We start from the raw sequence: 15,419 nt of genomic DNA on the forward strand, positions 1-15,419 counted from the left end.
ATAAAGTATTTTAAGTTTGACTAAGCAAATATGCTGATCTCAGTGCCAACACTAAACCAGATTGACCAAGATGATATGATCTGTTCTCTCTAAACTGCTGAAAGAATAGGTTATGGGTAGTTGCCAGGTTGCCAGGTCGGTTAGTTTTTATTTGTATATTTTCTGTTGTCATTTTAATTTTAGTGCAAGTTTTAGTAATTTTTTTTTCTATTAAATTTTTATTAAATTCAGTTTTAATTGTTATAGGACATCAAAGTAAACTAACTTAAATAAAATATGTTTAAGGTTTTTATGTTTTATTTTATTTTAGATACTGTTTTATATTTTATTTCAAGTAACTATATATATACAGTGGGTACGGAAAGTATTCAGACCCCCTTAAATTTTTCACTCTTTGTTATATTGCAGCCATTTGCTAAAATCCCGCCTCCACGTCTGTGATATTCTGATCCCTATTAAATAAATACTATAATAATAATAATATTATTATCAAATTATTTTTCTATTTTTGTCACTTCACTTGTTGTGCGTACTGATGTTTATACAATATTGTATGTATAGCAACCATGCCTTTCATGCTAAATACTTTAAAACTGACAGTAATAGTTTTAGTTTTAATATAAATTGGCTCTTGCATTTAGCAAACACCACTAAATAGATTGTTCATTGCTGAAACACTGAAGTTTGATGTAGATAAACTGATATACACGATTCTAGGAAATAGACGTATTGCCCTTGAATACTTAAAATGATATGCGTGTACCATGTGACTTCACCATGCTATTATGAATTTGCTCATTCAGTCGGCTAAGCCTTGGCCATCAGTGCAGCGGTCCTGTCTCTTTGCTGAGGGCCAAGGTTACTTTTTTCTGACTGCTTTGGGTTGTGTGACTACCGTCTCCTGACGCAGTTCATCATTTCATGCACTTCTCTCTTTTTTTTCTTCTCTTGTCGCTGCCCCTGAGATGTCTTTCTGCTGACCCACACACAGTGCGTGAGAGAGAGAGAGAGATGGAAAGGCAGGCTGATTGATCTTGCAGAATAACCACAAATCTCAACCACCATAATACGATCATGTTCCCCCGAAACAACATGATGAAAAAATAAGATCATAAAAACACATGTTGTAAAAACAGTGATCTGCACACCCAGTATGGACATTTTCAGTAACATGAAGTGCTCTGGCCATGTCAAATCTGTATTTTTCTTTCCATTTCATCATTTTATTACATATGACAAAACCGGCTTCTCCGTGTAGAGCAGTGCCACCCTGTAGACCACAAGATCTCTCTGTCCATTCGGAGCCTGTCTGTGTTGTCTCCATTGACTTGATGCCCCAATACTGACAGCACAGAGCAGCCCACCACGACATGCATCCATTTTTAAAGCGCTCACCAAGACGTCCTTAAATAATATATTCTGACAGAGAAACGCAGGCTGCATTCTTTCATTCTGACTCTCTACGTACAGCAACACGTCTGTAGAAATATAAAGGCATTCTTAAGGAAACTGATAAAATGGCAGCAAATGACACCAAACACACTGTTAAGTTTTATATTCATGACAATGTTTTTGTCACAGTGGTATCAATGTATACTGCCTACATAGGGAGCTGCCTTTTAAGACAACATTGATCATGGAACCTCATTATTGACTATTTGGAACACTCAAATATTGTTCGTACATGAGACTGCAATTAATTTCAACAGAGTTTAGCATACTTTAGCATACTTTTCAAAAGAGTAGCAACTTATTAAAATAATATATTTTAAAATAATGTGCCTAAGTGCTAATTCAGTGTAATGCTATCAGACACTTAATTGTATGTTATTTACAATTAAATTAAAATATACTATAGTTTTAATGTATATAAAATTTTTAGCTTGACTTTATCTTAAGTAGCATTTTAAGTACATCTTTATATGTAATTTCATAATTCTATTTTTTTTTAAAAATATGATTAAAGTGTACTTAAAGTGTACTGTTGAATGTAATGACAAGCATTCAAGTATGATAAACTAAATTATAGGCTACTTTTATGTCAATTATATTAAAACGTGTATGTCATGTTTTAAATATATTTGTAATCACACATTTATAACGAAGATGCAATATCGTACATTTAACTTGTATTAAATGTTAATTTCAAAATGATATTCAATATCAAATAACACACTACAGTTGAAATGATAATCAAATACATTACATGTGCAGAATGCTAGTCAACACATCAAAATAAATGTACTTTAAAGCTAGATTGTTAAAACGTGATGATTTATAATGTACTTTAATGTAAAACTTTCAATTTGACAATATTACAAAATGTACTTTTTTCAAAGTGTGCTTAAGTCAGAGACACATAGTCGTGAAAGTGTTCTCTATTTTAGTAGTGTTCTTTATTTTAAGTGGCCTTTTATTTCATGAAAATTTCTGTATATTATACAGTATATATTATATTATACAGATTTGAAGTACACTACAAGTGCACATTCAACACAGTTAAGCACATTTCTTTTTCACAAAGGAAAAACCAAAAAATACATATCACACAGAAATATTGGGTAAAATATCTAATTTTATTAGTTTAGGCAAGAGATACCCAAACCAGGGCCATGGGCCAAAGTTGGCCTGTGATTAACTTTGATTTGGCCTGCCACAAAAGGGGGAACCTATTAATGCTACCTAGATGGGCAGCTCACTAGGTTTTGAAATAGAGCTTATGTCTTAAACACCCTAAAGAAATGCTCAGCTGTGGCTGTTTTATGTTCAGAAAACGTCTATAAAAAGATTTTTCTTCCTTTCCAAGTCAGTCTGAAAAAAAATCAGTGCAAGCAGGCGGGAATCAGTGTTTACAGCATTTCCATTTGGGGTCGGGGATATCCATCTTGGAAACCAAAAAAATTCATAAGAAGCTGTGAGTCGGACGGATGTGATGCTTCTTGTTATAGTTTCTGTTCTGCTTCTCCCAGGCTGTGATGTCTGGCGTCAATGGCAGCAGGGAAACAATAACTGCTAATTGATTCAGTTATGCAGTAATAGAATATACAGCATCTTAATTCAGGTGTTTCACTGCCACAAAAGGGGGAAAAACAGGTAAAAAAATGAAAAACATGCCATTGAAAAAAAAAAAATATATATATATAAATGTATTTATTTATTTATATTAATTAATAGAATTGGATATAATACAACATTTGCTTTTGGCTCACGACCCTCAGTCAAGTTTGATTTTTGGCCCTTCATATTAAAAAGTTTGGGCACCTCTTGTTTACACTATTTTATTGATATACTCTTTTGTATAAAATGAATTATGTATGGTAACAATCCGCATTTCTATCAACTTGTCCACCATCTTGATTTTATTCACTGCACTGCAATGCATTCTATGATTACCTTATCTACAAACAATACATGCAGTCTCACACATCTCAGTTTCTTTTAGCAGAATTAGCATTGTGGTAAAGTAATTCAGCTATTAGAAATGCCTCTGGAGACCCTTGCATTCAATCCTGCTGTTTTTGAAAACAGGAACGTATGTGAATGACCCCTTATAAGACAGCACAAACATGCTGCCTGCCTCCTTTGAGCAGCCTGCTGAAGATACCTATTAATGCTTCTCTGTGTTGCCTGGCAACCGGATTTTACATTTAATTTATGGTGGAAAAATAAACAAGGATGACATCCATCCGTTCAAGTATGAGCTAATGTTTGTGAGAAATGTTAGAAAATCCCTCTAGCTCCTTCATTAGCTCATAAAAGTGACGTGAATACAGATTACACAGAAGAAGGAATGAACTGAGTAATGCAGAATCATCTTGGCAATTACATCCAGTGACCTTTTGCCATTGAAAATAAGCAGAATGTGACAATAAAAGCACTTTCATAGATGTTAGTTTGTCCTTTCAAAAAAAAAAAGTAATCTTTTTACGATTGTGCATTTGTAGTTTACAATAGAAATGATACGTTGGAAGTGCTCTAGCTTAAGATAAAACCACAAAAACAAGTCAAACACCAAAAAAAGAAGCGAAAGTGAAAAAAGTCTTTAACCTTGAAATGCAGATTATATATGTATGTATGTATGTATGTATACTTTATTTATCACATAAATATATTGACATTGAAGTCATTACAAGTTAACAGCCACTAGTGACTGTACACACACACACACACACATACATTGTTAATATTGATATATTAACAATGAAGTCATTACTGGTGACTTTATGTATGTATGTATGTGTATGTATTTATAACATTGCTATGTTGACAACAAATATTAATTAATTAAGTAATCACTTTGACATATTGACAACAAAGTCATTACCGGTGACTTTCTTTCTTTCTTTCTTGATTAATTGATTAATTGATCCATCCATTAATTGAATGATTACTGGTGACTGTATTCATGTATTCATTTATTGTATAACACAATATATTAGTTTGTTAAACATGTTTTGGCAATACAGGTTGAAACATTCTTCAAAATATCTTCTTCTGCGTTCTACAGAAGAAAGAAACTAATACAGGTTTGCAATGACATGAGGGAGACAATGATTACAAGTTTCGTTTTTGTGTGAACCACCCTTTAAGATAAAATAAAAAATGACACACTTTACCTTCAAGAAAATGTCAGACTCAAAAGCCGGTGTGACATGAAGCTACTTACATCATCAGTCATCAACACACTCTAAAACCGGTGAAGGGTGCATATCCAGCAGTCAAGCCTGGCGGGTCGCTGGCAAAAATAGACATGTCAGCTGCTGGGAGCCGCGAGGATCCTGAAGGTTATGTCACTGGAGCTGTGATGTCAGACGAGCTGCTGGTCTGAATGTGCCAGTCGGGATGTATGGTCTGCTGCCCGTCAACAGGTCCAGGCACAACACCATCAAGGAGCCACAGAAATGAAAAAAAGAGAGTGTCATTTCTATTTATATCAGTAAGGGAAGCAATTTTCCACTCCGAAGAGCAGATAGAGCAACATTTTTATACACCATGAGGAAAACAAATGAAGCCAGTCGTGATTATTTACGGTCTCTTTGGCAGGGTGTGTGAGCGCGGTGCCAGAAGCTGTCTGTACCTTTGTTAGAGCGAGTTTGTGAGGTCAAACCTCTCACTCACCGATGCCATTTTTTGCCATCATTGTTGTTTATGACTCGAGAAACCGTCACCACACACCTCACCACCATATAAAAAAGCGCTTTTTTTGGAGAAAACCTCTTCCTCCTACTCAGCCTAGTTTATTGTCATCAATTACTCAAAGCAGCACTGCATCTCACACACTGGGAAAGCCAAATCGACAGACTTTAGACATTTGTTAGAGTACTTGTGCTTTTCCTACTGAATACCCATTATTTGCTTCTTTTTTACATGCATAAATTTCACAAATAACATGTATTTATTTATTTATTTATTCATATTGACATATTGACAATAAACACATTAATGTAGACTTTGTTTATTTATTTATTTGAGTACACACTCATGTACTGACAATGAAATCCATACTTGTGATTTATTTATTTGTTTATAAAATCCTGACATACTGACATAAAAGTAATTTTTTGTTGACTTTAAGAATGTTTATTTATTATTTAGCACACTGGCATATTGAAAATAAAGTCATTAATACAGGCTTTATTTTATTTGTTTGTTTGTTTGTTTATAAAATCCTGACATGACAATAAAGTAGTTTGTGTTGACTTTAAGAATATTTATTTATTTATTTAGTCATTAATGTAGACTTTATTTAATTTGTTTGTTTATAACACCCTGACATACTGACAATAAACAAATTCATGTTGTCTTTAAGATTACTTATTTATTTATTTATTTATTTATTTATTACACTGACATGTTGATGATAAAGTCATCTATGGTTAATTTGTTTAAAATGTAAAATATTTAATTAATTTAAATATGTAGTTAATGTTTACTTAATTATTTATTAATTTGTTTGTTTTCCATTTATTTATTTATATTTATTTATTTACTTATTTACTTACATGTAAATAATACTTATAAACTATTTATTTATTTATTTATACTCTGAAATAATGGCAATAGATTGTTTATTATTATTATTATTATTATTCCTTCATCCTTCATATATTTACTGTATATGTTTCTTCAACACTGCTAATGACATTGAGGTCATTACTGATCTCTCCCACCAATGCAAATAGTAACCAACCACAGATTTGTTTGCCTGTGTCTAGTCTAGTGAGTGTGATGAGTGTTTGTATTTGCTGCTATCTATGTTGATACAAACATAAGGTTGTTTTTGAGCTGTAATGGCACCCTGTGGCTTGTTTGCACTGACGAAGCTCATGCTTGATAATTCACTGAAATTATCTGTTCGGGAAGGCTGGCTCTGCAGGTACGATTAGAGATGATGAGGGTGTGGGTGGGCTGTTTTTCTTTTGTGAGCATGTGCTGTGGTTTTACAGAAGCTGCAGGTGGGTGTTACACTCATTAGTGGAGTTCATAATCACCAATAAGTGAAATAGCAGCTGTTAGTAATGATTCTTTTGTCTTTACACATACAGATTTAGAAAAGTAAAAATATACTCTTTCGGTTTCAGTTTTTCAGTTTTCGATCTTTCACCACAGTACAATGCTCAAAATTAATAATACCATTATATGTTGAAAAAAAATGGTGTCACTGTGATAGATGTCAAAAAACCACAGTAATGCTATGGTACATGATTAAAGCCATTACATTTCCAAGGTGCATGTCCAAAAAAACCTGGTATAACCATAGTACATGTCCAGAAACATGGAAGTGCTGTGCAAAATATTTTTATTTGAAAATAAAACCTTTTAGATGTAAAATCAAAGTTTTTGATACTCGGAGGAAAACTCTTTGTTCCCTCTACTGAAAGAAGAACAGATAAGACTTCACATGGTGAGCTTCAATCTGCAACCGCTGCTCAGATGTGCTGAGGGTCGCTGGCATGTTCACCACATGTTTGTATGGACACATGAAAAGAGGAAAGAACAAAGATAGCTGCTCCTCTCATCCTCTTTACACGTCCTCATGCCCGCATGTGTTGTGTCTCTGAGAACCTGGAGATACGCAGATCAGATTCTTCCAGGTTACAGATCTTTCAGCTTAAAAGAAGGCTTAACAGCACATACCATTTTCCATCCAATTAAAATTTATCATCTGCTTTATTTATTTGTTTTATTTGTTTGTTTAACACTGACATTGACAATAAAGTCATTACTGGTGACTTTAATTAAAAAACAAACAAACAAACATTTGTTTAATCTTTCGTTTTTATTTATTTATTTATTTACTCACCAAAATAATGACAATTAAGTCATTACTTATTCATATTTGTTTGTTTGATTAGTCATTTGTTTTTTATTCTATTTTTTTATTTGCACACTGAAATAATTGCAATTAAGTCATTACTTTATTTTAAATAAATTATTATTAAATAATGTAATTATTTATTTAGTTTAGTTTATTTATTTGTGCATTTAGTAATTTGTTTTATTTACACACTGAAATAATGACAATTAAGTCATTGCTGACTTTAAAATTAATTATTATTAAAAAATAAATTATTTCTTTTCTTTTTTTGTTTTGTTTTGTTTAGTAATTTGTTTTATTTACACACTGAAATAATTGCAATTAAGTAATTCTAGTGACCTTATTTAAAAAAATCCTAACATTAATTAATTAATTTGTTTAGTGTTTAGTTTTTTTATTTATTTATTAATTTACTAACACTGCAGTAATGGCAGTTTAATCATTACAGGTGATTTCTTTGTTTATTTATTTATTCCTTCATGTATTTATTTCTTTGTTTCTTTAATAAACTAAGAGAATGTCACTGAGGACACTCTCTCCCACCAAAGCAAACATTAGTAACCAACCTTTCAGTCATCATTACATTATAAATCAATTAATGACAGCAGAAAAACTCAGCAATATGATGTGATTATTGACTGTTTTACAGTTTTTCTTAAGCAAGGTAATCATCCAGTCAAGCACCATTGAGCGATTCACGGAAACCGTGTCTTAAATTGTGTCTTAACCAGCCAGCTCGAGTGCAGGACACTTGAAATACTGCAGAGCGAGAGAGAGAGTAAGTCGTGCTGGGACAGGAGCAGACTTTAAAGCTCCAGCATGTGTTTAGTATGCATGGCTGGTTGAACCCTGTTTCTTGGATTCTGCCTCTCGCACGGTGGTCTCTCCTGTGACAAAGACACACAGTCTCTGCTTTCAGACCAATGGAAATGTACTTTATCATTGTCCACGAATCCAATAAATGCACGCCAGGTATCCTAGTCCAACTCTGACTGTGTATTTGAGGATTCAGAAACTAGGCTACAATTATTATGTCACAGTTGTTCTGTGGGGCACATTTATAATTTATTAAACACAGTTCCTGTCCTTGGATTTGATTGGCTGAGCTGATAGCCTGTGTTTGTGTCAGTCTGTGCATTAGCGAAAGATTTTCAGTGATTCTTTTTGCAGGTTACACTGTTATACCAGTAGATGGCGAAAAGTGACCGCCTTTTAATGACTGATGCATTGAATAATTTAATCAACTGATTCATTCAAAAACAGCTTCTGTATAAATGAGTTATTGAATCATTCAATCAATCAATTAATTCAAAACACTGATTCATTCAGCAGCAAAACAAGTGAGTTTAAAAAAAAAAAAGAGTTACTGAATCATTAATTCAACTGATTTGTTTAAAACACTGATTCATTCAGGGATTAAACAAGTAGCTGTCTTTATGAGTGAAACGTTCACTTCACCATGGTCTTGTGGAAACAATTAGAGAAACAGTGTAAAAAAAAATAGGAATACATAAATAATAAAAAATGGATTACTAAATAAACTACAAATAATATACTAAATAAATTAATTAATAATTTATTTGAATAAACAATTCATTTAACAATGCAGTACTATAGTGAGTATAAAAACATAATAATGCAATGTAATAGAAACTAAATAATTTCACAATAATATTAAACATATTTATTATATAATTGTTTTATATTGATAATACTTATTATTTTTTAATTAACTGAATAATAATACTCTCGAAATTAATGTTTCTGAAAAGATCATCTAGCTCATTTCTAGATGATCTGTGTGCATAGATTTTTCATACAGGAAATAGGTTGCAACATTAATTGGATTAGTGCAGGTTATTAGATTGATAATTCAGATCAGATCTACACCATTCTCATGTACCAAAACCCTTTGACCCTTGCTTTTTCTCTGTCATGCATTTAACATAGACAATACACTGTATGAGTGAAGGGTTATGTGCATTTATTTATTTATTTACTATGTATTGTCTTGCATTCATGAATCTGCATCATGTATGGTAAAAATTATTTATTTAATTGTGTATTTTTGCTTAGCCTGCAAAGGGATTTATGGATTATGCCATACTAATGCATGTGCTTGATGTCTTTGAATGTGTGTAAGGTGTAGTAGGAATATCTGGTAAATATGTTTGAAGATTTCACATTTCAACTTTAAATAAATGAATAAATAAATTCAGTATAAAATATTTAATTCAGATCAAATAAAACTGGAACATAACGAAACCCATATACAATACAATACAGTTAAAATAAAGAATATAGCCTAAAATATTTCATAAAAACAGAAAATAAAAAAGATACAAATCTGAAACCTCATCCTCTTGATATAACCATTGGTTCAGATAAAATGTCAGGGTTATAATAAAATAAATGAACAAATAAATACATTTTCTGGAAAAAATTTTATTAAAAAAAGAGGTCTTAATACAAATCTTTGTTATTATTAAACCTCTCTGGTCTAATCACTATCGCTGTTCTTTTTCGCGCACGTCACGAAACTACATTTCCCATCATGCTACTCGGTTGCACACTGGTTTATCTAAACGCGCGCCGCCGCGTTCTCATCTCGTGCAGCGCAGACAGTTGATCGCTCGAGCGGGCTGAACAATGACTGCCCGAGAGGATGGTGTGAATCTGGACGAATGAGTGATTTAACATAAGCACTGCACAGCGCGCTGTTTCGTACGCTTTTTTCTCAACAAACCCCATGAATATGTGGATTCCTACGGAACACGAGAAATACGGAGTCGGTAAGTTTGCTGTTTATTTCTTCAGGCGACTCTGAGCGTCTGTCACTATTGAATCAGTGCTGTACCACACACCGCTATTGCTTGCACACAGTGTTTGTTTGTTTTTGTTTCTAACGCGAAACCTGCTTGGTTTGCTTACAACTACATGTTTGGAAAAGATACAAGTGTTTTGGGACTTTGTTTGAGTGGCTGAGTGTATGCTGTTTTACACACGGTGTGTTATTGAGTGGAAATGAACATATTTAATCATATTCACGTCCTGTATAGTGCATTTCCTCTACTAGGTTTCACCCTTTACTCTTCTTTTTGAGACCCCAGTCCTGTTTTACCAAGACTGCAACGCAACTGTGAGAATCAGTGCTAGTGAGTTTCATGAAGTAATGCTCTACTGAGATTACCGTTTTATCTTGTGTATTTGAGTTGAAAGTAATGCATGCTCATGTGCCGGATTGGTGACATTTGGTGAGATTAGGTCAAGTGAGGTTTTGCACCATTGTCAAATTAAAATGTATGCGATCTGGTTGATGATATAGTTATGCAGTGAGCAGTTAAAATGGATGCATGTTTTGTCTTAAATCCGATGATTGTGGAAACCGGTTTTTGTGCTCTTGGACTAAAGATGACGATTAAGAAATGAATAAATAAAAAAAAAATGTCAATATATTAATATAAAAAAATTTTTTTTAATAAATTATCAAGTTTAGGTAGTCACCAGGCTGTCTAGGTGCACTTAGCATTTCCTGTTACATTACATACATTACATACACTCATCAGTGTGATAAATGTATTCAAAGCTCAGAGATTTTAACAATCTTTAACGAGACCCAAATCTGTGGGCAAAAGAATGCTTGTTAGAGTGAAACCAAATGTTTTCTCTTCAGGGATCTTGTCTTGAGTTATGGTGGTTTCTCTGAGGACTTTGTCATCTTGCCACGTCTGTTACTTTAAAGTGGGACTCACACCCCAACAGGGATTTTGGGTTTTATATCCAGCGGCTTCGTATTTTTGCGTTTGATCTTTTTCCAGAAACAAAATCCATGTTTTAGTGTTTAATTGGAGACTGGCGAGCGGTGCTCGTATGTAAAGTAGTGAAGAATGACTCTCAGCCACTGATGAAATATGAATGAACCCCCACAGTCACTGCAATAAGACGCCAATTAGCCCTCAATTGGATTAATTACAGCTAATTAAATCAAGGCAATGTCTGAAAATCCAAGTTGTGTAAGAGTCTCAATGGCCCTCCTTTTAGGCTTTTTACCTGCTAACAGGAACTAAGAAGAGATGATATTTTTTGCCCTAATGTTGTTTTTGACAGCCGTGGCATTTGAGGAAACAGACACAGACGCTGAATGGGTGGAAATACCCACATTTTTGTCGGAACCTTTTTTTTTTTGTGCATTTCTTCCTTTGCTGTCTTCATTTCGCAAGACAAATGTGATTCACTGTGAGCCTGAAATAGACCGAGGGTGGAATATGACTAACTTTTGAAACTATTTAAGCTCCTCTGGATATTTTCTATGAATCAGTCTGCCTTGTTCTACCAATTTTTAGAAATGCTATAAAAATCCTCTGCCCCCTCATTGAGTTAAAAAAAAAAAACACCCCCGTTGCTAAAGCTGATAGTGTTTACTGTCAGGCATGATGATGTACGCATGAATTTTCTAGTACTAAAAATCTAATTTAAACTTGGATTTATGTTTGAATTATATCAACTGTATTTTCATTGCAAGAATTGGAATAACATGTCTGGATCATAATTCACACCAAAATCAAAATGAGTCAGAAGACTAAAAATATATAAAATTTCACATTTTGCATAAAGAAAATGCAGGATACTTTTAAAACCTTTAGTAAATTGCTTGATATTTGGCATTTTATTGCCGTTGGCCTTCAGTAACTGTACATTTTCTGTCAATAATGAAGTCTGAGTAAATATAATATACAATAAGTGCACATTTAAATGCAGCAATTCAGTGTGTGTCTTATTTGCTGTAATTAAATGTTATTATATTTTTAAATATTAATAAATATCTACATTAGCCCTCTTTAAATTCTCATTATTGTAGTGTGGAAAAAAAATACTGCAATGCAAAAACAAATGCAGTATTATTTAAATATAAATAAATTGATTAATAAATTACATTATTCAGAGTATCTATTATGTATTTTTTGTTGTGCAGAATGTAATTTATGCTGAAAAAGTAAACAGGCAGCTTGAATTTGATTACTATACTTTTTTCATTATAGGAAAGATAATTTTATGGGAAAACGTCCTAAAAATGAGCTCAGATTTCTTTATCCAGTGTTTAATGTCACTTGACATTGGGTGATAATTAAATAGCATTTTATAGATTTATAAATAATAAATATATACATTCCCCCTCTCCAAATTCTCATTACTGTAGTGTGGAAAAATTACTGTAAAGCAAATCTAATCTAATTTAAATACATTCTTTGAAGTATCTGTACATTATATATTTTGGTTGTTCAGAATTTAATTTATGCTGAAAAAAAAGTCAAGGCAGTATGATTTTGATTACTGTACTATTTTTTTATTACAGTAATTATTAGGGGTGTGACGAGACCCTTATCCCACGAGACGAGACTCAAGACTGGGTTCACGAGAACGAGACGAGATTTTTAGACTTTTTTTTTTTAAAGAAATCCTCAATGATGAAATATATAGGGAAAAATAGTATTTTATTCAACTGAAAAACACAATGCTTACATACCACCACTTGTGAACGAGCCAGTGTAATGCAAAGAGATCTGAAAGGTCTGCGTGAGGATATCGTCACGTTCTCGCGAGACACATCGGATCTTGCGAGATCTCGTGCCACGAGATCTCGTCACACCCCTAGTAATTATGGGTGTAAATGTCCTAAAAATAAGCTCCAATTAATATCACTGGATTTTGGGTGAGAAATAACCCAAACATTTTTTGAGACGCACTCAATAAAAAGCAAACACAGCCCATCATGAATGATTTGGAACAGAGCCGCCAGAGGGGTGCCATCTAAAGTGCCCTTGAATGCTCAGTGAGCCCAGAAGAGCTTTGACTGGGATGTTCTGCTGTGTGTTTTCATGAATGTGTGTTTGTGTGTTCAGCCTGGGGCTAGCTGTCGTGCTGCCCTTGTTTCCTATAGTATTCAATCCCTCTGGGACAGTGGAGCGGGCGAGGGGGGTTAAAGCTGTGTGGAAGCGGGGCGCCCTGTGGAAGCGGCCACCCTGTGCGATGCCCTGTGGGACTAGCAGGTTGTTGTGGAAGTGCAGCTGGCCATTCCTTCATTATAGAAAATATTCTGTAACGACCGGAGCTGAGGGATCTGAAGGGTCGGGGCTTCTCAATACCTCAGCGCATGTAATTGCCTCTTCATTCACAGGCCATGCCCTCAAAAGAGCTGACACAGTGATTTAGAAGGACCTGGGAGGAGGCCAGGAGATAATATCCCATTTCTATCATGACTCAGGCTCCAGATGGGGAAATAACACATATAATTGAATATGCCGTCTACCTGGCTGTATAATCCAGAAGCTAATGAGATGTCATCAGAATACCTTACTTAAAGATCTGTTCGCACCTCTTATAACTGTTGATATGGACACGTACATGAAACAATCAGACGGGCAAATCGGAACAGACTCTCTTGCAAAAACAAGATCCTTTCTGAAAACCACAATCCCCCACCCTTTGAAACAGAAGTCTGGTTCTTTGCACAAATCCCGTTATTGATCCTAAACTAGGCACACTCCCCCCGACCTCATAATCCATCTGACCTTTGACCACCCGTTCAGGGTTCACACAAACAGGGAGATTATTAATACGCAATTGGCGGCTGGAACGTGGATATAATTAAGTGTGCCGCTGAATGCCTCATTAATGCAGGGAAAAGGCTTCTGTGTGAATAGGGATCATGCGTGAGGAAGAGATGGATGTAAAGAGAAGGATGTTCGTTATCAGTGCTCTTGGCAGGAAGGGGGGCTGCTGGTGTCTGGCTCCGATGGCACTACAGATACAGCTTTCACAGACATCTGTTAAAGGACTAGTTCTCCCAAAAATGAAAATACTGACATCATTTACTCACCCTCATGTCTTTCTTTTGTAATGTGGAATATATATAGCCTATATATAGATTTGGGGTGTAACGGTACACGTATTCGTACCGAAAAGTTTGCATGTGTACCGAACAAATACATTGTTTTAACCACTGCACGAGCGGAACTTCATTGGAAACTTCCAGTTTTATATATTGTTAGAAACAAAGCCTCATCTTTCAAATTATGTCCTTTTTTCAGGAAATTCAAACAATAAAGGCTGTCTTGGCGCTCTTTGATGTGGCGCAACAGATCGCTGTATAAACGCCTCAGTTCAAATGGCAGCGCGATCATCCCTTCCTCTTTACTACTAGTTTTAATGCGAAATAAACATGAATGAACATCTCATTCCTCATTTAATCGCTCAATCAGCATTTCAACTGCAGAAAGATGTCAATAAAACAACTAGTAAACAAAATGTCACATAGCATTTCATTTACCTCAGGAAGTCATCAGTGTCCACAGCTCATTAGTGCGCTATAAATGAAGTCTAGAGAAGAGCATTTCGTGAAATATTAGACTACATACTCATTACATTTTACTTTACCTGTTAGTGATGTCTTAATTATTAAATTTTTAAATAAATCTGTTATGAAATGAGTTATCAGAGGCACTGTGTAAATGATTATATTTTAACAACAAATGGAATTTTTATCATTTAGAAGTTAATTTAAAAACTACATTATGTGCAATTTACATGTTTGCATAAAATGAGTGTTGCTTGTTATATTTAAAAATAAATAGTAATTAAATTTATGCTTGGGCTCTGTTGTTAACTGTAACCTTATAGTAGGCCTAATTAGGGGTGGAATGGTTCGTCGAACCGTACGGTTCTCCAAACACGGTTCGGCACGCGCTAGGACCGCGGTTCAACTTAAATCTGACAACGCATCTGTAATATGGTTTGCTATAAATAACACGTAAAACAAACAGGGCTCGGCTAATGTATGTTTTTGTTGATGGATGCGCATTCTGGCTTCCCAGTACATTACAACAACAGTGATGGAAAAAAACAAAAACGTGGACAAACCATTCACTCTTGTTCAATGCGAATGCCGTATGCTGGAATATGAGTATTCATTTATTCCGTCATCACCCGGGTGCTGATAGCGTGTGAGCGCACAGGTGAGACCTGAACAGCACACATTGATATACATGTTTAAACTAAACTCATTTAAGCTTTGCCAGTTTAAACATTTAAGAGCCAGAGGATG

General features: G+C 34.3%; 1 protein-coding gene across 1 annotated transcript in view; it reads left to right on the top strand.

The window, feature by feature from the left end:
* Positions 1-9,942: 9,942 nt before the first annotated feature.
* Positions 9,943-15,419, top strand: part of LOC107710082 (dedicator of cytokinesis protein 4-like) — a 115,482-nt gene continuing 110,005 nt past the window's right edge. The window contains exon 1 of the mRNA XM_016514788.1: positions 9,943-10,110. Coding sequence (XP_016370274.1) covers positions 10,068-10,110 — 43 coding nt within the window. The 5' untranslated portion in view covers positions 9,943-10,067. The remainder of the gene's footprint in view (positions 10,111-15,419) is intronic.

The sequence above is a fragment of the Sinocyclocheilus rhinocerous genome, unplaced genomic scaffold (genome assembly GCF_001515625.1).
Source record: "Sinocyclocheilus rhinocerous isolate Xijiao unplaced genomic scaffold, SAMN03320098_v1.1 scaffold1708, whole genome shotgun sequence".
NCBI classification, from domain to species: domain Eukaryota; kingdom Metazoa; phylum Chordata; class Actinopteri; order Cypriniformes; family Cyprinidae; genus Sinocyclocheilus; species Sinocyclocheilus rhinocerous.